This window comes from Pelodiscus sinensis, chromosome 13, assembly GCF_052426305.1.
Source record: "Pelodiscus sinensis isolate ZL-2025 chromosome 13, ASM5242630v1, whole genome shotgun sequence".
Classification (NCBI taxonomy): Eukaryota; Metazoa; Chordata; order Testudines; family Trionychidae; genus Pelodiscus; species Pelodiscus sinensis.
Genome location: NC_143064.1, coordinates 6,342,557 through 6,366,107, shown reverse-complemented (window position 1 = coordinate 6,366,107; position 23,551 = coordinate 6,342,557). Strand labels below are relative to the sequence as shown.

The 23,551-nt window shown below is 45.1% G+C and overlaps 1 protein-coding gene across 1 annotated transcript in view; it reads right to left on the bottom strand.

Moving 5' to 3' along the window:
- RNF128 (ring finger protein 128) overlaps window positions 1-23,110 on the bottom strand; it is a 48,262-nt gene extending 25,152 nt beyond the window's left edge. The window contains exon 1 of the mRNA XM_075941114.2: window positions 22,645-23,110. Within this exon, the coding sequence (XP_075797229.1) occupies window positions 22,645-23,050 (406 nt within the window). The 5' untranslated portion in view covers window positions 23,051-23,110. The remainder of the gene's footprint in view (window positions 1-22,644) is intronic.
- Between the last annotated feature and the right edge of the window lie 441 nt (window positions 23,111-23,551).

The window sequence follows — 23,551 nt, the reverse complement described above, 5'->3', positions numbered from 1 at the left end:
CAACTTTGAATGCACTTGCTCTGTTAGTACTTGGGATCTTGTGGAAATCACTGGAAGATGTGCTACCAGTGTTAGTGTAAGACAGTTACCATGTATTAGCACAACCACCTTTCACAGTGACAAACTTTTTTTAATCCTTCTCAGACATTTGAAGATATTATTTAACACAAAGCGAAAAGTTTAAGTTCTAGCACTGTTGTGCCCTGCACCATTAGTGTTGCAGTTTACCTATACAATCAATGCAGTTTTTCAGAAAAGGTGCCAAAAAGGAACCTACTGTTATTCTGTTTAAAATCCACCCAGTCTCATTTTTGTAATGACTATCCCTTTGAGATAATTTCTGCTTCGTCAGGCATGCTTTCCCTGGAGAGAGAAAAAAATGGAGTTGCTATAGCAGTGCACTTTCCATGTTGAAAGTTCTGCTGTCTCCAGTGCAGACTTCTACAGACTGAACCCAGCACATTTTCAACCTCCAGACTGTTCACCCATCAGCAGGAAACAAGATTTTCTTGCTCTCCTCACAATTGAAAAGTTTTACGTGTCTAACACCTTTCTGCAACAGTTAAAAAAAAAAATCAAGTTTGCAATTGCACTGTCAGGTCTATTCCTTTTTCTGTAGGATGCTGAAAATAAGATCTAGTTACCATTTAGCACTCAGTGTCCCTATAACATTTATTCTTTCTGCATTCATACATATGGCTAACTTTTCAGTACATTAGTAAAACAGCTCTTCAAGACCTGAAGCAAAACTGGTGTAAATTCAAATTTGTGCCTCTCTCACCAGAAGAAGTTGGACCAATAAAAGTTATTACTACATCCATATACTGTCTCTAGTATTTTGAGATTAACATGGCTATACTATAACTGAACACGGTATTTTGATTATATATATATAAAAAAATCAAAATCAAAACACCAGTTTACCAAAAACACAGCTTTTATTTTTCTTCAGAGAATTTTGAAATTTCGGGGTTTCACCCCCAATGAAATGAAGATAAAATTCTGAAATACAAGTTGAATCTCCCTAGTCCAGCACCCGGGGAACCTGACCAGAGAAGAACCAGAGAATTTGCTAAACCATGGGAGGTCAACAGTGTCTACCAGCATTACCAACACTTCCACTGCTTACTGGGCTCTTAGAAGACATTTGGGGAGACATTACAGGAGAGGTGTACACACTATAAATCTACTTTTGGAGGCAAAATTCTGTTGTTCTGTGGACAAAATAAAACCACTTTAACAAGAAGCCTAAATATTTTTGCAGCAAAGTTAAAGCAACAAAGCATCACTAGATGCTTCTGTTTGTTTTGTTAATATAACCGACTTTTTTCAGTATCCAACAATACTGTCTGGACAGCTCTACTCACTGTTTTGATCTCTGCTGCCATCCAAGCATGCATACCTCCCCCTTTAAAGCTCTGAGGCATCTGACAGCAGGGTGTGCTTCTATGCACAAGTAACTAATCATGCCCTGCACTAGGAACACAGCAGCAGGCAGATTGCTGCAGTGGAAGACGGAGGGGAAGGGCTTGGGGGACTTCTGTGTTGTTTGACATTCCTCAGCACAGAGAGATATCACATATCAGGATGCTACTCCAGGCAGCTGAGGTGGCTGTGGAAGAACCAAAGCAGGCAGGTGGTGGTAGTGGTGAGGGAAGACTACTGTGCTGTGCAGAGCTGAAGGCAGACATAGGGGAGGGGGTATCCCCCTCCCCGTCTCAAGATAGATCAGTCCCCGCCACCCTGGGCTGCCACTGTGGAGAAGATGGCAGCCACCCCCACCCTACACTCTGAGCCTCTCCTTTGAGCTCCCCCTCTGCCCAACCCCCTTGCACCTAGCAGCCCTGCACACCGGAATAACTACCACAGTGCACTGCTTCAGGCTGATGCAGAATTTGTTAGTGTGGACATACTCTGTCAACACAAGGAACATAAATATGGACATGTACAGAAATTTCAATTAAAGTGGCATAACTTTGGTTGACAAAACTTTGTGTAGTATAGACAAGGCCTAAATATCAGAAGACCCTGTTTCCTTGCATCATGTCGTTAACATATAATATAATAAACATATAATAAAGTGATAGAGTTTATTTATTTTACAATTATTGTTTCTGCATCCATAAAGGGGAAAAGTGTAAATTATGCTTATGGCAAAAGCAAATGAGAAATCAGATCTCTGATAAAATCAGACAGACAGACAGACACAGAGAGAGAGAACCCCCCCCCCCCATCCCTATTAATCAAATATTAGTCTTCTATGAAACTCTGCCCTACTCATTTCTGCTTGGGTATCAAGTCTTTTTAAACAATGAATATATACAGCAACAGAACTAAGAAGTTAAACACTTGCACAGTTCAAGTCTCAAGTACCACACCTGAGTAAAAAACCTTCAGAGAAACTATTAACTTAGAGCTATTTAGGACAGTCATCTTTCTGTACATGAACAATTCTCAGGCACTCTCAGAATACAAATAGCTAACGCCTGAAAGAAGCTTTTAATCCTGTAGTTGGAGAGTCTTGAGTTCACACAAAGCAACCCAGAATGTAAAGAATTTAACAATAAAAGGTCATCTTTTTGTCAAATGAATTAAATGCAGCCAGTTTGGAAGAGACCCAGTCACAGCTCTGAGGCCTTTCAGAAGTGGACAGTTAGTGTTCTACAACAACAGTAGAGTAAATACTGGCATGATTACTGGCAGAAAGAGGGACGTTAATCTAGATACACAGGCCTTCTAAAATTAAGAGATATTCAGAGAACGTAGCCACACAGAAAGCCTAAGCTACCTACACTAAGGAAGTCAACATGTACTCAAGTACATGATTAACAATAAGCCTGGTCTTATCAGTTAATGCTATCAACTGCACGCATCTCTTCCCTTCTTGCTGCCTCTGTATTAGAGGCAGCAAATGGGGGGGACGGGAGCCGGTGCCATGGGGAGTTGGCTTTGCAATTGGCTCCCCACGACCACTGGATCTTCAGAGCCACCAGCTCTGATCTGATATCAGAGGCACCAGCACATGGGGGCGGGGAGACCAGGCAGGAGTTGACATGCGTGGGGAACCAGCTTTTAAGCACCTTTTCCTTGCATATCAGCTCCATAGTGCTACCTGCCCCCCACCCGCTCTGCTGCCTCTATCAGACACAAGGGGGCGGCAAGGAGTGTGGGTGGCAGGCAGCGGAGGCTGCCACAGAGCAGTCTCTGTCCCTGGCAGGCCTAGGCTTGCCGCAGACAGAGGTTACTCTGTGGGATGCCAGAGTAGCCTATGTCCACGGAGGTGGCTTGGGACCCCACAGCCAAAGGCTGCTGCCACCCCATGCTGCTGCCTCTTCATCAGGGGAAGTAAGCATAGGCCGGCAGGCAGGAGCTGGTTTGCATAGAGAGCCAGTTTTTAAACTGGCTGCCAGCCCTGCCCTTAGGGATATCGAATAATTGTGTAACCAATAATATTTTGTGTGGTTACACAACTATTCAATTCATCTCTAACATCCCTAACCAAGATAGCAAGCCATCGCTTCACTCAGCATGCCAATGACACGCTCAATAATGAAGCTCTTTCCTCGACACTCCAGCGAAGCTTTTTCTACCATCCAAGATGCATGTATGCAATTCTCTGCTGCACTAAAGGCATGGGAAGGAGATGTCCACAGTTGGTTTTGTTTTTTTCCATTTTAGAGCAAACTTGTGTCCCATAGAGAAGTCAACATGGGTGGACAGTGCAGTTGAGATCTTTGCTACGGGTCAGGAAAAACCTCTTATTGGTAGGTCATTGTAAGATATTCTTTTGTGAGGCTTTTGGCAAGGTCAAAAGTTTGATTGTCTCATCCTTGTCCCTAGTGTACACTGAGTCACAAGACTCCAGCACTGTTTACCTGTGTTGTTGGCTGAAAATGCTATCTGCTCAGAATCACATACAATGGAACAGAAAGGAAGAACATCCAGGATGTCAGCACAGCACAATACAGCAGGTCTTAGCAAAAGAGGTACTATTCCTCTACCTGAGCATGTAGTAACCTCGTTAAATCTTATTCTTGCAATCCCTAAGGCCTTGTCTATACTAACCCCCTCCCCCCCGCTGATCTAAATCTAATCAAATAAAAAAGCATTGCTAAAGTAGACCTATGTACCACGGCATCTTGTGAGCAGTAAAGGTCGATGGGGTTGAGTACCAGCATCAATGGAATGGTGTTCAGAGTTTGATTTATCGCATCTAAGTAGATGCGATAAACTGATGGCTGGTCACTGCTGCGTCAATCCCTAGCATAGTGGAAATAAACTCAGTCTGAAAGGTAGTCCATGTCAGGATATTAAATAAGGAGACCCTCCCCAGCCATATCTAGACTGCTAGATGCTTTTGAACAGACCCCAAAAATATTTCTTTACTTATTATTCTTTCAAATTATTTTCTCTGAAGTCTGGACCTTGAATATATCTTGGCCAAGAAATGTGTACCCAGACATGAAAAACGGACTAGCCCCTAGATCTAACTGTTGTAGCTTGACCAGTACAGCTGCTAATCCAAGCCAGGAAAGCCCTGATTTTGACAGATACCTCAGTGTCTCATCTAGTTAGTTTTTACTGGATTTAAATCCAACAGTGTAACCAGACTGCAGGCCAAACCAACATTTTCTACACTTCAGAGGAAGAGGCATCCTATATTTCACCACAGAATCCATGACTATCAATTCCCTATCATATCATCACGCCTGGCTGTCCAGGCACACAAAAAAGGTTTGTTGTATTATCTCACACATTGAAAATGCAAGACGTAACATTAGTCCCAAATGCTTCTCATACATATTCTTGACAGGTCAAAATAAAAAGTGCCCTACTGGATTCTTGTTGATGAAAACTAGAATAAACCACATCAGGCAATCTTAAACCAGTCTGTAATGTTAGCTTTTACAGAAAGACAGGCATCCGGTAGCGCAGGAGAAACAGGCACCACCTTGTCAGAGTTGTCAATTGATCTCTTGCTCAAACCCAGGGTTGTCTACAGAGACAGAAACTCCAGCTTTACTGATCTTCATTGTACAGGCATGTTATGGGCAAGCAAAAATTTCACCGAGCATCGTCATGGTTACCGATAACTCTTGTGAAGCCATTAATGCATCATGCTAGCTTCAGGATAAGAGACATGATCTGTTATGCACTGTTCAACTCAAGAAATGTTAAGCTTCACAGGTCAGGATTCTCCTAGTGACAGGCATAAAAAGGAAGCTTGTTGACAAAATAGCCAAGTTACTCATAATACCAAACATTCTCTCACCTCAGCACACACTTGCCTCCAATTCATACGTCATCTGAGGCAGAAGCTTAATGAAGGAATTCTTCATATTGTCCCCTCATTGTGTTAAGATGAGAGCCTGAGGAATGGGAAACATTTCTGTTTTCTGAGTTTAGTCAGATTAAGGATAGAGATGAAGCCGTATTAGTCTGGTCTTACTGAAACAGAAGACAGGACTATGTAGCACTTTAATGACTAACAAGATGGTGAGGGGGGGAAGGTTAGTGTCTGTGAGGTAATGATATTAGGGTGATAATTGTCACCCCCAATATCATTACCTCACAGACACTAATCTTCCCCCCTCAGTTCTAAAATCTGATGTGTCAATTGTATGTGTTCACTTTTTTTTTTAATTGTATCACTTTGGTATATATGGTCGTGCCAATTTTCTTCCACATATTGATCTGAGGGAGTGGGTCTGGCCCACGAAAGCTCATCACCTAATAAACCATCTTAAAAGTGCTGCATAGTCCTGTCTCTTGTTTTAGTCAGATTAAGGTGAGAGAATATCATCCCTTTAGATGTGAATGCTATCAGATTAAAAAAAAAAACTATGATGTTGATAAAAACAGCAAGGAGTCCAGCACCTCAAGACTAACAAATGTATTATGACATAAGCTTTCGTGAGATACAACTCACTTCTTCAGTTGCCTGAAGAGAAAGCCAAGCTTCAAGCATCTGAAGAAGTGAGTTGCAGCTCACATAAGCGTATGCCTTAATAAACTGGTTAGTTTTTAAGGTGCCACCGAACTCCTGGCTGTTTTTGCTGAAATAAACTAACACCGCTAACTCTCTGAAACCTATTAGAATGTTGATGACGTAACAAGGAAACAGATCAAAGTGTCCACGATCTGGAAGACGGGCAAGAACAACAGTGCCAAAATGGTGTCCAAGATTTACACAAACACTCAACTTTCTGAGAAGTGTTTCCCTGTTCAACTGCCACCTAAGAGGGCTATCATTGAAAGATAAGGGGAAAATACTCCTATTTTCAGCTGGCATGGTCTGGTTCCCCCCTCCTACAAGTCTTTATGGATTAGGAATAGAAACCTATTTAATGGAGAGATGCAGTTATTTAAAAACAAACAAAAGAATAAAAGCTAGCAGAAGGTCTTAAGAGCACATGGCATTACCTGGAATCTTTACAAACAAGGAAATAGATGTCAAGTTAGTTTCCCTTTAAAGGTGAAAGTACCCTCAGAAGAGAAACACTCAAGTAAAAACGAGATCAGAAATATTCAATGTTCATTTCCTAGTGAAATTCTCCACACCAGGTGTGTTGGAAAGAGAAGATTTTATTATACATCTCTGTAGCAGAACAGTGCCCTTGCGGCTGCGGGGGAGTCACACGAAACAGCTTAAATATTAACCCTACCTCCACCATTATTCCTATGCATTAATCATTACTTGCAAGCACAACAAGAGAAGAGGTGAAAGGAAGCTATAGCAACTCACCTGACCTACAGTACTCCAGTAGATTTTTTAGTAAGAACATTGCCACTAATAGCAGCAGCAAGAAAAATGGCAGACATTGAAGTGAGCTGACTGAAGTCCTAGTCTCCCCACAAAGAAAGACAGACAAATATAAATAATCCCGCTCTACAGATTATAGAGCCAGGGTGACCACCGTGATTATCTAGTCTGACCTCCTGCATAACACTCCATAGGGCTTCCCTGAATTTACTCTTGTTTGAACTAGAGCATCTCTTTTAGGAAGTCCTAATCTAGATGATATTTCCAGTGATGGATAACCAGGCACAACCCTTGTTAAAGTATAGCACATCTTAGATGCAGTACTTGCTCAGAGTACAGGAGTTGCCATCTCAAGTAACTTCATGTAGCACATGAAGGACAGAGGGAGAACTGGAGAGTTTAAACATCAGCTGGATGACACAGGATAGAAACTGGTCGCCAGTGTGGAAAAAGGAAGCAATCCCCTCCAACAATGGTACAGTATGAATTGTGTGATTATAGGTTTTTAAACCTTCTTTGCCTGAAACAAAGTAGCAAATTCTGAGTACAAGTAGGTTTCACTCTGACCATTCTTGTATTTTGAAATAAAGAGTGAAAGGAAAAGTAAAGAAAAGCTGGACTTGAAGACTGGACAGTCCTCCTACCAGAGCCAATACTTTCTGGTAAAACAAGAATGGCTGCTACAATAAAAACAACGAGAAATCCTGTGGTACCTTATAGACTAAGGTGCCACAGGACTCCTCCTTGCTTTTGCAGATCCAGACGAACACGGCTACCCCTCTAATACTTGCCACAATAAAGTGTCAGGTGTCACAGCCAATAGAAGAGATTTGTGAAAATGAAAGGAAATATAATGGCATTCAAGTGCTTCCAGACTGCTTCTTTATCTAGATTTTTCTTCAGCTAGGACCCAAGACAGAATCCCACCTCCCTTGATGCAGATTCAAAAACTCCAGCAATTTTAACTAATTCCCTTGACATCCTGCCTCCGTGCCTTGCAGATTCATAGATTATAAATGCCATAAAGGATTATCACAATCTAGTTACATCTCCTGTACAAAAGCCATAAAACCTCACTCGGTAATTTTTTCATCAATCCCATAGCTATAGATTTTGTCCCCAAAGTTAATTAAAAATTCTCTAGAAAGACACGGCAGTTAACAAGCACAGAAGTAAAGCCAAAAAAGGGCTTCAACTCTTGTTTCAGAAGCTGCACAGGGGATATCCAGCGAGTACTCAAAGTGCAATCAAACTGGCTTGGTGAGGGATATTTTGTTTGAGTCAGCATTCTGTAGGAAGAATCTTCCAAGGCGCACACAGTATAAGGTATTTAAGTCCTGCGCATTAAACCCACAAACAAAACTGCAAAGCAACTCTTAACATGGCTCGCACATATATTATACGTATTTGTTGTTGCTGCAACCCTTGTTTGTTTAGAGAGATTATTCTGCAAGGTTACCTTCACAGCCACCAATATATTGATTTACAGTACAGAAAGAGAGAAAGTCGTGTGCTGTGGCTTTCCCTAGACTCTGCTTCTATAATGGAGTTTAATCTGAGAAAAGTGATCAGTTGTGAAATTCATCTTACAAGTAACAAAAAAAATCTCTTCTCTCAAAATATACATTAACATAAAGATTATTATTGGTTGACATGAAGAGCCATGGACTAACATTTAATGACATTTAGAACATCAGCCTTTCCTGCATTGTTAGAACAGTATTTTAGCTAGCGATTTCAAAGTCTTTAAAAAGGATGTTCTAGAGCCAGCCCATTGCCTTTTGTTCAGTGACGTGTACAAGCTTAAAGCACTGTCTTTGTTGTCTAGTGTAGGGATGTTAGATATTGGGTAACTGAAGAGTCATGTAACTGCATTAATTCTTATTGGGTACACGACTCTTCTATAGTCCCTGGGGATAGGGCCGGCACACGGTGTGCTCTGGCCCCACTCCTGGGGAGCCCCCTGCCATCCCGCACCACTGCCTTCTGTATCAGAGGCTGCTGCAGCAGGAGCAGGGAGGCTGCTGTGAAGCAGCTTCTGTCCACAGAGGTTGATCCAGCAGCAGCCCCTGCCTGGGGGGTAGCGGGGAGTTCCGAGTGCCTCACAGACAGAGGCTGCTCTGGCTTCCATGGAGCAGCCTCTGTCCTCAGCAAGCCTGGGCCATGGGAAGTGGAGTAGCCTCTGTCCCACAGCAGACAGAGGCCTCTCCCAGACCTCTCCAGGGGGCGGGGGGAGGAGCAGGTGGCATCAGCTCTTGCTCAATTTGGTCAGCTCTTGGTCAATTTCATACTGGTTAATCCCGCTTATTGGCCTACGCCTATTGGTCAATTGTATACTTGACTAAATGTTGACATCCCTAGGCTAGCGAATGGCATTATAAAAAAATCCTCTGAAGAAACTTAGCAGTTCATGGAACCTGTTCAATACTCAGTACTCCCTTCTGAAAGCTATTCACTAATCTTATTCAGCAACTGTTAGGAGGTCTGGCTTTGCAGAATATACTATTTCCTCTGTTAAATGAGACTAAGGTTAGCACCACTAATATTTCTTCCTGACATTGAACTGCGACGAGCTGTATGCTTCAGTTTCTGGGGATGTTAAAAATTGCGTAAAGGGGTAAGTGTAACTGCTGAAAATCTCAGCAGTTACCCATGCTGCGGGCTCTGCAATTGAAATCTAAGCTTTAGACTGCAGATCTTGCAGAGACGCCTCCCTGGGAGTGGGGCTGCTAGGCCCTGCTGGCCTGGCTCCCTGGGAAATGAGCAGGCAACTCTTGTCCACCTGGCTTCCAGGGAGGAGGTTTCGTGCAGGAGCTGCTAGCCCAGCTCCTGGGGAAGTGGCTTTGCTGAGTGTAACCAACACCATTAAGCAATAAACAACCACTTATCCGTTAAAAGGTTAGTTGTTTACATTCATACATCCCCATCAGTTACTGGATTAAGCTTCATTCAACCTAAATATCCTCTAGAACTCTCAGAAATAAGTCAAATTGTTTCCTGTGTACCTCTTCAGAGGTGCAATTTTAAAATTGTAACACAAATTACAAATCACTTGTTATCGTCTTGTAAATCTCTTTAGTAACTGAATTCTCTTAACTCCTGGAGGAATATGCCAGAGGAGATTAATTAGCCAGAGACAACTTTTAGTTTACTTTGTCCCAATGAGTTTCTCTGTATCCTACAACGCACAGACAACATGTAGATTCAATTGGGAGATACACTACTGGAATGGCTTCCTGCGTGTCTGACTACAGCCAAACACTATTTGCTTGCAGCTGGCATATTCAAAACTACATACAATAGTGTTGTCAACCTGGCAGACCAGTGGTCACCAACCAGTCGATCGGGATCTACTGGTAGATCTTGGAGCCTCTGACAGATGATCTTCACTGGTTTGGCCAAGAGGCTACAAAGCGCAGCACTTCAGCTGCCCCTCTCCCAACTGCTGCGCATCTCCTGTCCTTTGCCTTGGAGCACACCCTCCCGCTCCCACCCCCCCGGGAGCCTCCTGCTTGTGGTACAGAGAAGGGAAGGGAGAGGAGGGGTGCTGATGTCAGGGTGCCCCCTCTTCCACCCTGTATTCTATCTCCACAGAATTAGGGAGCGGGAGGGTGACACAACAGGGTTTGGGATGGAAGGAGTTTGCTGGCAGCTTTTGAGAGTGGTGCAGGGCCAGGGCAGGAGAGAGCTGGCCTTAGCCCCATTGCACCGCCACCCAGGAGCCATCTGAGGTAAGCAGTGTCCAGCTGGAGCCAGCTCTGAACCCCTGCTCCAGTCATGAACCCCCTCCTGGACCCCAAGGGCCTGTCCTAGCCTTGGGCCCCCTGGACCCAAACTCCTTTGGAGAGCCTGTACCCTGAACCCCCTCCTGCACCCCAACTCCCTGCCCCAGGCTCAGCTCGAAGCCTCCGTACACTCCAAATCCCATAGCCCAAGACCAGAGCCTGTGCCCCAAGCCTCTGCCCCTGCCTAGTGAAAGGGAAGGAGAATGGGGGAAGGAGTGAGCAGGGGCAAGGCCTCGGAGAAGGGGTGGGAAGGAAGTGGGGCAAGGATATTTGGGTTTGAGATAGATCTTGGATTGCACTTAAATTCAAAAAGTGATCTTGTGCTTAGAAAGGTTAGAGACCACCGTGTTAGACTATGTAGGATTTGTAAGGCATGGGCCAACAGTGGGCAAAAGTTGCAAGATAAGACCAATATATCTTACCACAGTGAATGCTTTGACTTCGTTAAGTTCTTTATTTCATCATTTCTCATTACAACAGTTTAGTAAATCCAACGAGCACCAGTATTAGACATAACTGTTTTAGTACATCTAAACCACCAGTGCATTCAAGAGTCTGAAAATTCATTCCATAATATCCATCAACTGGGCGGGGTTCAGACTCCTTAGGAAAAATTTCTCAAACACATGGTACTGCATTGTACTGGAGAGCTAAGAACCTATTGCTGCTGCAACACTTTGGCTCCCCCATGCTGTGGAGAACCCACGTTATACCATACTTGGTTCAGGCATTGTAATTAATATTTATATGACAGCTATGTAGGGACACAATAAACTACAAGCTCAAGATAGTAAAAACTTTCACAAATGACCTTTTACTTGGTGCAGAGAGGAGCTTAATTGTGGATCCACTTGTGTTCTTTCTGAATCTGCTGTGTTTGGTATGATCACAGAACCATGCAAAGAAACCACACCAAACCACGGCTGAGGCAGATGAGGGTAATCATATTTGACATGGTCAGACAATTCCATTTTCCACCCTAGGCAGTCTCTATAATATTCCTAACCTGGGGGCATAACTACTCTTCAAGTACAGTCTTTCAACAGTTATCAATGGTTTTCTATCAGATTGGAAGGATGGATCTAGTTGGAGCCTACAGGAATCTGTCCTGGTTCCAGTACTAATTTGCATTTTCATTAGCATCTTAGATAACACAATGCTTTATAAAAATCTGCAGATGAAAGCTAAGAGGGGTAAATAGCACTTTGGAGGGCAAGATCACAGTTCTGAATAGCAATGGCAAATGGGGAAAATGGTATCAAATCAGCAAGATGAAAAAGTTAAAAAAAATAATCAAATGCACAGCTACAAAATGGGGAATAACTGGGTAGGCAGTGGCAGGATCTCTGCAGGGGATAGTGGATCAAGCAACATGCAGCTGCAAGAAAGACCAATATCAGGACTGTTTTATGCAAGATGTAGAAGGCAACTGTACTGTTGTGTTTGGCCTCATCTGGAATACCATGTCCAGTTTCGAGAACCACAATTTAGGAAATATGCAGACAAACTGGACAGAGTCCAGAGGAGAAAAACCTGACCTATGAGGAATGATTTAAAAAAAAACAAAAAACAAGTAGGTTTAGTCTTGAGAACAAGAAGACTGAGGGGGGAACCTGACAGCATTCCATATGTTAAACCGGTTATAAAGAGCATGCCAATCAATCGTTTTCCATGGCCAATGAAGGCAGGATAAGTAGTAATCTGCCTATTCTGAAACAATGGAGATTTAGAGGAGATTTAGGGGGAGGGATAGCTCAGTGGTTTGATCATTGGCCTGCTAAACCCAGAGTTGTGAGTTCAATACTTGCAGAGGCCATTTAAGAGTTTGGGGCAAAAATTTGTCAGGGATGGTACTTGGCCCTGCTGTGAAGGCAGGGGACTGGACTTGATGACCTTTCAAGGTCCCTTCCAGTTCTAGGAGATAGGCAATCTCCATTATTATTATTTTTTAAATATCAGGAATGAATAACTATGAAGATAACTAAGAACTGAACAGGCTTTCAAGGAAGTGTGTAGAATCCTGCTCATTGGAGGTCATTAGTAACAGCTTGGACTAAACTTAAAAAACAACAAATAGTTTAGTAGCACCTTAAAGACTAACAAAACATGTAGATGGTATCATGAGCTTTCGCGGGCACAACCCACTTCTTCAGATGACAGGAGTACTAGAAGTCCAGATACAAGAATAAATAATTCTTGGACTAATTCAGCCACGCCTAGTACCCTTGTCCCTAGTCTCAGAACAGAGGGGTGATGAGATGATAACTCAAGGTCCCTTCTGGCCGTGTATTTGTATGATTCTGCTTTCTTTCAAAAGGAGCAAAGGACATTTTATCTTTCACAACTAGTGTTAAAAACCAGGCTACTTTAGAGTATACAATCATAATACCTACCTGAGATCTCAATCCTGTACTCTTTTAAACATTGTTTCCTTTACTGTTTGTTTCTAAAAACTGTACTTCATAACAAGTCTGAACAGGATGCAGCTAGTCTTCTTGCTGACCACTGCTAGCTCTAGTTATTTAAGGAGATCATATGTTGTTTTTGCTGGTGGCAATTAATCCCTTCAATACAAGTTTTACTATTGGCAAGAAAGGTTTTAACCTCACCACCTTCCTTCTCATATACTGATCCAAGATTAGACTCTCAGATCCTTCTTAGACCCAGATAAGATACTCCAGAACTGTGCTTCTTGACTTCTGCACCTCATGAAAGCAACACCCCTCTTTTCCTTGATACTTTTGTTGGGGTTTTTTTGGCCAGTGTTTGCTCAGGCACCCTCAGGAATAGCACGCACAAAGCCAAATGACATACTACTCAAGGCCAGCAGAATCATGATCTGAGCATTGGAAGGAGAAGGAATTTGGAAAAAAAAGTCACATTTTGGACTTTCTTAACAGATCTTCAAGATTTGTAAGTCTTAACACGTAAGGAATCTCCACAGCTATTATTGTACCCTGACAGGACAACCATTTAACATTCTGGTTCTCTCAAAGGTAGAATCATAGAATACTAGAACTAGAAGGGACCTTGAGAGATCTTCAAGTCCAGTCCCCTGCCCTCAAGATATTCAAGATGCCCCTCTCTCCCTTAAGTTAACTGAACTCACTTTATATACTTCTGTCTCACTCTGCTTTAATCTTTCCCCAAACACGTTTGCCTTTGAAAACCAATATAAGTTACAGAGGTCAGCAATTACCCGTCCATAATATTGTACTTTGAAACCATGTTCAGCCTGCCACAGAAAGGTACTATCATCTTGAAATGGGTATAATTAAAACCGAAGCTTACTTGTTGATAAGATTCAGTGCTTACAAAGTTACTAAATAAATATTACATCAGACTCCATTCAGTCCTTGACATTTAAAATACTAGAAGGTATTAGGCAGGATTTTATTGCATCTGATTTGGCTATTTTTGTGTTGTGTGCATTTTAATGGTCATTTTGATCAATTGGTGTGCCCCTTGTTTCTAAGCACAGGACTGATACAAACAAAACAGAATTGCTCTGGATCTCTCACTGTGTGCACTGTAATTAAATAATACAAGCCTCCTAAAGTGAAATAACCACAAATAAACTTTATTTAAACCTACAGGAATGTTTGCGCCTCTAAGTACAAATGCTACCTCAAAAGATAAGCTTGATAACCAATGGGAAAAATATAGTACTTTATTGCACTTCTAGAAGATAAGCCTTATTAAGAGTTGGAAAGTTTTGTGGCAATACTCTCTCAGGGAAAAGAAAAATCAGCATATTTTGTGTTACACAAGTATAAATTCATCAGAGGGGGGTATTTGTTCTTTGTCTAGCAACACATGAGCTTCCATCCATAACCTCTTAAGAGGTGAGGCAGTTTGCAAGTTCTTGCGTCACCAACAATACCTCACTTCAGCCTCACCTGTTTTTACCACCATTTCGTTGGATGAAATCTATTCTCCCACCTGCTCCAATTCTCCCTCAATGTGACTGCATTACTGCCCTGCACCAGTGTTTTCCAAGAAGCACTGCCTACAATAGTCTATTTCATGCTAGCAAGGGCAGATTAGGATATTTCAGTTACTGTTCCATGCATGCCTAGAAGTACAGTAAACTTCCGATAACCCGGCACCTTTAGGACCCGGGGGGGCCGGATTATCAGATATGCTGGACTATCAGAAGGGGGGGCTATGAGGGGTCTGGAGTGGAGTGGGAGGGGATGCCACCCCAGACCCCTCATAGCCCCCCCTTACAATAGTCCGGCTCTGCCCCAGGCGTCCCTGATTCAGCCGCTGCTGGTCAGTTTCAGCAGCAGCTGAATCGGGGATGCCTGCAATAGAGCAGCTGGGGTGCTGCCGGGTTGGTCCCGCAGCCCCGAGGGGCAGCGCTACGAGACCAACCCGGCAGCACCCCAGATGCTCCGCTCCCGGCTTCCCCGATTCAGCTGCTGGTCAGTTTCAGCAGCAGCTGAATGGGGGAAGTCTGTCTGGCTCCCCCAGCACTTCCAGGTTCCTGATGGTGCCGGACCATCAGGAGTCCCGGAGCATTGGATGCTGGACTAATGGAGTTTTACTGTAGAATAAAACCAGAATATGTGAGCTTCAACTATGGGTACGCACTACTCCAACTTATTTATTTTGCTTTTGACAAAAAATGAGGGGAAAATGTACTTACACAAAGTTGATTTCTGGAGAAGCCCCAGATGACAGTGGGCAAACTCCTGATAACTATTAGGGATGTTAGATAGCATGTAATTTAATAGTGGTGTAAGTGCATGGAATGTTAGTGGTTACATGACTATTCAATATATAGAACTATTCGATAGTCCCTGGAGGTGGAACTGGCAGCCAGTGCACTCCTGACTCCATTCCCAGGGAGCCTCCTGTTACCTCTCTGGGCTGCTGCCTCTCTCCCCGTGCAGACCAGGGGAGGGGATAAGTGGGTCCATGGAGCTGGCACAGATGGGGAGCCTGCTTGAAAACTGCCTCCCCACGCTTATTGGCTCTGCCTGCCCCCTCACCACTGCCTCTCTATCAGAGACAGCAGCACAGGATGTGTGTGAGAGAGGCCAGGCGGATCTGGTGCTCGTGGGGAGCTGGCTTTTAAGCCAGAGGCAGCAGGGCTGGGGGTGGGGGGGGCAAAGATTGTGTAGTCGTCTACATGTTGGTATCTTTAATAACTACTCTACACTAAGGCCAGATCTACACTAGACCTGGAAGGTCGGATTAAGGCATGCAACTCCAGCTACGTAAAATCACGTCTTCTCAGCTGATGGGAGCCAATGCTCCTGTTGACGTCCCTTACGCCTCAGGATTGTGAGGAGTGCCATGCCTCCGTGTCTTAACTAGATCCACTAAATCATGGGTTCCCAAACCAGGAGGGCATGAAGAAATTCCAGGGGGTTGCATGAGGCATCCCAGCCACACATACCCCCGTCAATAGCACCCCAAGTTTTGCTGCTTTTTTTGGGGGAGGTTCTCTCAAAAATCAAAAAGGGGGCACGATGACAAAAAGTTTGGGAACCACTGTGCTACATGATCACCAGAAGATCCATCTCCTGAGCAGCAAGAGGAGACGTGGCCTAGGATTCCCACTGATATGACCTCTCTAGAGAAAGTACCAGTGATACATGTGCTGGGAATCATGAAGTAAAAATTCTAGGACAGCCCAGGCCTTGGAATTGGTGAGTAAGCTACTTCTGTACCCATCTTTCCTTCCTTGTTTCAGCCTAATCTTCTTGCTCCAAGTGTGATTCTAGATATCTCATTAAAGAGTCAATGTTTAGTTTGGCAGCAGTTCCATATGAAATGTGCTCACTCCATCCAACAACTGTTTTTTTCCAACTGTCACACCGAGAAGACAAGCCTAGAATAAGAGAAACTGGTTTCTTTCCTACCCAAGCATCACTACCTGTAATAAAGGTTCTATGGGTCAGATTGTGCCCACAGGCTCTTTAGTGGGTATGGACTAAGTCAGCTGACTTAACTCAAGTAATTCTGTTAGTTATGCAGTAGGAGAAAAATAATTCCGTTCCTTCTGTGTACTGCTGTGAAGTGCTAACAGGTGATGAAACAGCCCCTTCCCCCGCCTCCTCCCATCAGAAGACATGACTGACTAAATTAAGGAATGAGAACTATTAAGCTACATATTTATTCATGTTTTAGAAAAGAACTATATTTTAATGTTCTTTAATGTTTTAATGTCTTAACTTCACTTGAATTTTCCAGTTACTTCGCCCCCAAATAACAAATAGTGATATACTGATACGCCCCTCCTTTCCGCAAAGGACAATACTTCTTCTGTTGCTTTGTCAACAAAGTTTTACTGAACCAGACAGACTCACCAGATCTCCTACCCCCCACTAAAAGCCAGACAGATATTCACTAACCCTAGAAAACAGAGTGTGACTCTGTGCCCCCATATTTTTCATGGAAATGTGTTTTTGAATATGAATATGCATGACTCGAATATGTTTTATGCAAACAAGGCAACTAACCTATTATTCAAGAGCTCGTAACACCCCGAATGTGTATGTATCATTCTTGTATGTAAAGTTAGAAATATGAAGTGTAAGCCTGTTTATTAATTGAGGTCTTCTAGAAAAGTTATTAGTGGTTCTTAAGGAACTTAATGGCCCAGTGCTCAAGACAAGGATCTGTGAAGTCTTGTTTTTCCTATAAGCCAAAACTGTGGTTGGTCCTACTAAGACAGGTGACCATGCCACCTCATGCTGGAATCTATCCTGAATTCAATATTTTTTCTGCAGGAGTGCGGGAATGGGACAAAGACTTCCTGTTCTAGGGAAATTCTATTTAAGGGATGGGAAGCAAACAATGATAGTCTTCAGCTACAGACTGCTCCCCACCTAAAGAGGACACATGAAAGGACTTGAAAAGAAAAGAACTCTAATGAGGGGAGAAGCTGTTAGACCCAGATGAGAAAAAAAAATCAGATCTAGCCTGAAAATTTTATCTGAAATAAGGATTAGCGTGAGAAATTATGATTTGTAACAATTTATCTTAGCGTGTTAGGCATAACTGGCCTGCTTTGTTTACTTTAGCTTAGTAACTTACTGAGATCTGTCTGTCATCACTTGCAACCACTTAAATCCTATTTTTATATTTAATAAACAATGGTGATCTTATTATCAAATACAGGGTAAATATATTATTACTTGGGGAGAGGGGAAGGGACACTAGAGCTGTGCATCTCACTCTTTCATTCATAAAGGGAGAGAATTCCATGAGCTTTCTCAGTGTAAAAGTTTTATACAGAGCAAGACGGATTTATTTTGGGGATTTGGTCTCATTCGGGCTGTGCTCCTAGGTGTTGTCAAGTCCCTGAAATTGAGCCTTCTCATAGCTCAACTGTTTTCAGTGTCTGTGTTACTTTGCTTGGGGAGCTGTTACTCCAACTCTGTGCCTTTGCTGGAGGAAACCAGAGCTTCTGGCATAGCAAGACATGATGGTAGGGTGCACCAGAGGGCAGGCAGGCAGGCTCAGTAATATCAGCCTATCAGGTGACAATCTCAAGAGGATCTCTGTGACCCAAACAGTCACAGGGCAACTGGAAAGAGAAGAGCCAGAACTGTCAGGGCAGACACACAGAAAATACAGCAACTGGAAGACAGATAACAGAAAAGATACTAGGAGAGAGCACGGGAGGGTAGGAAGAGAGGGGAGATCAGAAGATGGAGGAAAGGGAATGAAGTAGAAAGTTAGAATTAAGAGACAAAACAAAGCCAGACAAAGAACACAAGAAGAGAGAATGGCAGCATCACATATTAGGCGTTATAATAGTCAGGCCACAGTGCAAGGCTTTAGGAGGTATATTACGAAAATTATTACAGACGGACAGCTTCAAACAAAAAGATTGAAATCCACCAGGTTTAGAACTTCACGTTCTATTTCTTGTCAATACTTGGGCCTGGAAGTTTCAATACGCCCCAAGGCACACAATGAATCACACTAGATCACCACCACACCTTGAACAATTGTGGCATGAGTCCTCCGGCTTACAGCTCAAAACTACACCCAAGGGCAAAAGGAGAAGGAGATCTTTCCAGAACAGCACACATCATAGAGAACAACTTATTTCATTAAGCCAGCTAAGTCTTCTACCGGGACTTTAAGAAAATTTTCGACTGACTGGCTAAACAGATAAGTACGGAGATGTCCTTATTCTTGGACATCAGGGACAGAGTGGCCCTTTATCAACTACTCATGTAGTCAATACAAATTTTAACAACTACACAATTAGCCAGATAACCGCAATTTAGCATCCTTAACGTACTTCATTTTCTGCAGATTCCTATGGGTTTTTTTTGTTTTAAGTCCCAAATACAGTATAAGAAATAACATCTTGTCCAGAACCAACAAAAAGACTAAATTCCTTTGGGCTGTATTCTTTTACTATGCACACCTAGGATGCGTTAGTGCACAAGTGCCATCCCCTGATATTTAAGTAGTTACAGAAGAAGTATGTGTGTTTGGAGAAAGCCCTGAAGGCAAGCCATGCGTTCCCTCCAACATAGTTTTTGTCCTGAGGGGAATTTATGCAAAACATGATTCATGTTATGCTACAGGTATGTGCTACCTTTATCACTGGCAGCAACTAGTTTTCACAGAACTGCTTTCACTCTGTCCTCAATACTTCCTGATTGATTAGTAAGCTCTGTGGCATCAACTTTAAGTAGATTTTACAAATTAAAAAATTAGATGACTTTTGGGAAACATTTGATTACCAATGTATTTGTATACACTCTTCACACACCCCAGTTTCATCACAGGGGGTAAAAAGCAGGATAAATACATTTATCTTCTCTAAGCAGGAACTTGCAAGACAAACCGCCAACAGTGGGGAAAAGCCACACAAATGCAATCTAATTTTAACACTTAAAAAGGGAAGAAATAATCTTTCTCCATTTTCACCAAGTGTTTCCTCAGGTCTTTGTAAGATGGTTGTACTTTCTTGAGAAGAAAAATTCATTGCTCCCCTAAGTATAATCTACACGTTGCATACAAAGACTAACGCAAAAACTTGCAAGTTCCAAGCCAACCTGTTTCAGCTTGCTAGTTTAGTTACCACTTCAATGGAAGTTCTTTCAAGAACTTAAATATTCTGAAGTACAGTATCTCTGTTTTCCATTACTAGCGTGTTAATGTCCTCTGTGGTGCTCAAACTTAAGACATCTTTCCATGAAATATTAGCTTGTCTGTACTACCACAACCATCAAACTCTTAAGTCTTCATCTGATAGATAAGGAGTGTGTGTGGAGGTGTGTGAATGGGAGGGATGGGGGAGGGGGGGAGAAGAACCACAGTCACTAGTAGCTAGTAGCAAACTTTCTGTGACAAGTGGAGGGAACCTATCACATCAACTTCTGCGGAATGTAACTTGGCTTTAAAAAGGTTTGATACTTATACTAGTAACACCCCTTAAGGGACAAGTTGAGAGACACAAAAATAAGATCAGAGGATGGGACCCATGCTAATTCCATTCAGAGTTCATTGTTGCATGAGGAAAGCTATGACTAAACATACAAGTCTGGAGGAGACATCAGCTCTCTCTCAGCTACACTCACTGACTGAAAAGCTGAGTTTAAGCATAGTTAACTAGATTATTAGCAAAAAGAGCCAAACAATTCCCACCCCCAGTCGATATGTCTGAACATATGCTATTGTATGACAGCACATAGCACCCCAGGCCAGAGAATTCAGGCCGCAACCTGCTCAGGTTTAAGCTGCAATAGCTTGCTGTATTTAACACTGTTATGTATTAAATAAATTCAACACCAAAATGCCTTGAACAGCAAGCTATGTTCAGGCTGATACTCTTTCCTTAATTCATACTAACACAACAGGTATGTCAGCATGGGGATTTCCTGCTTTTCAAGGCAGATTAAAGTCACCTTAGGGGCCTCATCTCGCCAGAGGGTAAAGATGCCATCTGTCCCTGGCCAACACCCTGCTGAAAACCGACTATTTCATGTTCACTTTCTCTCTGTTACATCTTTGGAAAGTTCTGAGCAGTAATCACTGGAACCATCTAAGAGCCTCAGGGCTGCATCACTTTTATGTTCAGTAGATTATTTTCAAAATCAAGAGTAAGAATACTAGTTAACACTATGGATGTGAAAGGTTAACCAGTTAACTGGTAGGATTTCCCTGAGCGGGTGATGCTTACCTATTCCGGTTAACCGGTAACCCGTGGGGGCTGCAGCATCTCCCTGACTACTGTAGGCAGGGGGCTGCTTCAGTCCTGCAGGGGTTCTGCCACAGACAGGGGCTGCTCTGATGGGGTCTAGGAGCCGGCGGCAGTCCCTACCCCAGTGCAGGAGCTGCGAACTAGCAGCCAGACTTAGTGTGGGGGCTGGGTGTTGCTCAAGTGGTCCCCAGCACCAGATCCTACTTTTAGTTGGTTAACTCCTTAAACATTAGGCTCACCTAACTTTTAACCAGTTAACTGATTAACCAGGATTTTTTTTTATCTCTAGTCAACCTTCTCTCCAGCTTCCTCCTCCTCCCTTTACAGTAGCATCACCACCATTCCCTATGCTTGCAATCTTGGCAATAATTGATCGACTCCAACCCTCACCATGCCTACTTCTACATTGTCCCCCAAATCTCTTCCTATCTTATGGATGATGTCTCATTTATCCCACTCATCCTTTCCACCTGCTTTCAGGCCAGGACACAGCTGCCAAGATAGCCTGTCCACTCTACGTTAGTCTCTGAAATGACTTAGCCTCTCTTATATCAAGGTCATGCTCCTTATTACCTCCAAGTTTTCCAAAACTCCACCCCTACTCCTTAGACTTCACTCAGACTACCACTTAGTGCCGTTTTGGCTCCCTGCACACACTGCTGCAAAGCGGCATCTCCGTCCCAGAGGCACACAGCAGATTCCCTCTGTTCAGACCGAGGGGACTACTTAAGTCCTCACTCTTGGGAGGAAAATTTCTAGATCTAATGAAGACAGCTCACCTGCGTGGCCAGCCGTCCAATTATTTGTTTGTTTGTTTTACAGTTTAGACTGGGGGGACTACAGAAGTCCTCGCTCTTGGGAGGAAAATGTCTAGATCTAATGAAGACAGCTCACCCGCATGGCCAACTGTCCAATCTTTTTTTTTTTTTTTTTATAGCCACGGCAGCTTTGCTGCCTGTGTAACCACATGCACTCCACTGACCAGCCAGCAGGGCCAGAAGCCCCATTACCCTCTTCTGCCCAGCACCTCGCACTCTTCGGGCACGACTACACTGCGGAGCTATTTCGGGGTAGCCAAATAAGCCCATCGTGAATAACGAGCGGCTTATTCCGACATCCTGGCAACCCTCGGCTACGTCTAGACTGGCATGATTTTCCGGAAACGCTTTTAACGGAAAAGTTTTCCGTTAAAAGCATTTTCGGAAAAGAGCATCTAGATTGGCAGGGACGCTTTTCCTCAAAAAGTGCTTTTGCGGAAAAGCGTCCGTGCCAATCTAGACGCGCTTTTCCGCAAAAAAGCCCCGATTGCCATATTCGCGATTTGGGCTTTTTTGCACAAAACAAATCTCAGCTGTCTACGCTGGCCCTTTTGTGCAAAAGTTTTGCACCAAAGGGACTTTTGCCCGAACGGGAGCAGCATAGTATTTCTGCAAGAAGCACTGATTTCTTACAGTAGGAAGTCAGTGCTTTTGCGGAAATTCAAGCGGGCAGTGTAGACCGCTGGCAAGTTTTTCCAGAAAAGTGGCTGATTTTCCGGAAAAAATGGCCAGTCTAGACACAGCCCTCGTGCCACACGGGCTAGAGAAGAGCGCGTTATTCCGACAGACGCCGTTCTGAAACGGCGTCGAAAGCAGCGAGGCAAGTCGCGGGGTGCAATTCGCACGGAGGGTAGCGCGGACCCGCCCTCAGCTCGGGGGCTAGGAGAGCGCCCCACGACCAAGGATTTCCCTACACCCCGCCGTGGGGGTGCCTACCGCCCTGAATTCCCCCCCCCCACTTTTGTGAACTATGATGCCGTATACAGCCCACCCTCCCCGTGTCACCCCACACGCCCCCTTGTCAATCCGACCCCCCCCCACATTTCAGCTCCTGGGGGGCTAAGCCCGGGAAAGGGGCAGCCCCCCCCCACTCACCCGGGTGCGACATGGGCAGCACCTCGCCGTCGGCGCCGCGGGAGTTGTAGATCACGGCCCCCGCCGCCCCGCGCTCGGCCGCCCCGCGGATCTTGTCGGCGAAGGTGCAGCCGCCGCCGCGCCGGATGAGCGCGAGCCAGGCCGGGCCGGCGCCGCGCGGGGCCCCGCTGAAGTTGGCGCCGGGGCCGCAGGCGTCGGGCTCGTCGGGCGGCACCAGGAGCCCGGCCGCCGGCCGCAGCGGCGAGTCCTGCCCGAAGACGCCGCTCTCGCCCGCCCGCCAGCCGCCGCCGCCCGCCGGCTCCCGCCACGACACGTTGAGCCAGGCGCCCCACACGGCCTGCGCCGCCGCCACCCGCGCCAGCGCCAGCAGCGCGCCCAGCGCCCCCAGCGCGGCCCAGCAGCGCATCGTGCTGCCGCCCGCCGGGCCCCGAGCGCCGCACTGGCCCCACACCGCCGCACTGCCCCGCCCCCAGCGCCGCCCTGCCCCGCCTCAGCCCCGCCCCCCGAGCGCAGCACTGCCCCGCCTCAGCCCCGCCCCGCACTGCCCGCCTCAGCCCCGCCCCCAGCGCCGCCCTGCCCCGCCTCAGCCCCGCCCCCAGCGCCACACTGGCCCCGCGCCGCCTCAGCCCCGCCCCCCAGCGCCGCACTGGCCCCACACCGCCGCACTGCCCCGCCCCCAGCGCCGCCCTGCCCCGCCTCCGCCCCGCCCCCAGCGCCGCACTGCCCCGCCTCAGCCCCGCCCCCAGCGCCGCACTGCCCCGCCCCCAGCACTTCACTGCCCCGCCTCAGCCCCGCCCCCCGAGCGCAGCACTGCCCCGCCTCAGCCCCGCCCCCAGCGCCGCACTGCCCCGCCTCAGCCCCGCCCCGCACTACCCGCCTCAGCCCCGCCCCCAGCGCCGCACTGCCC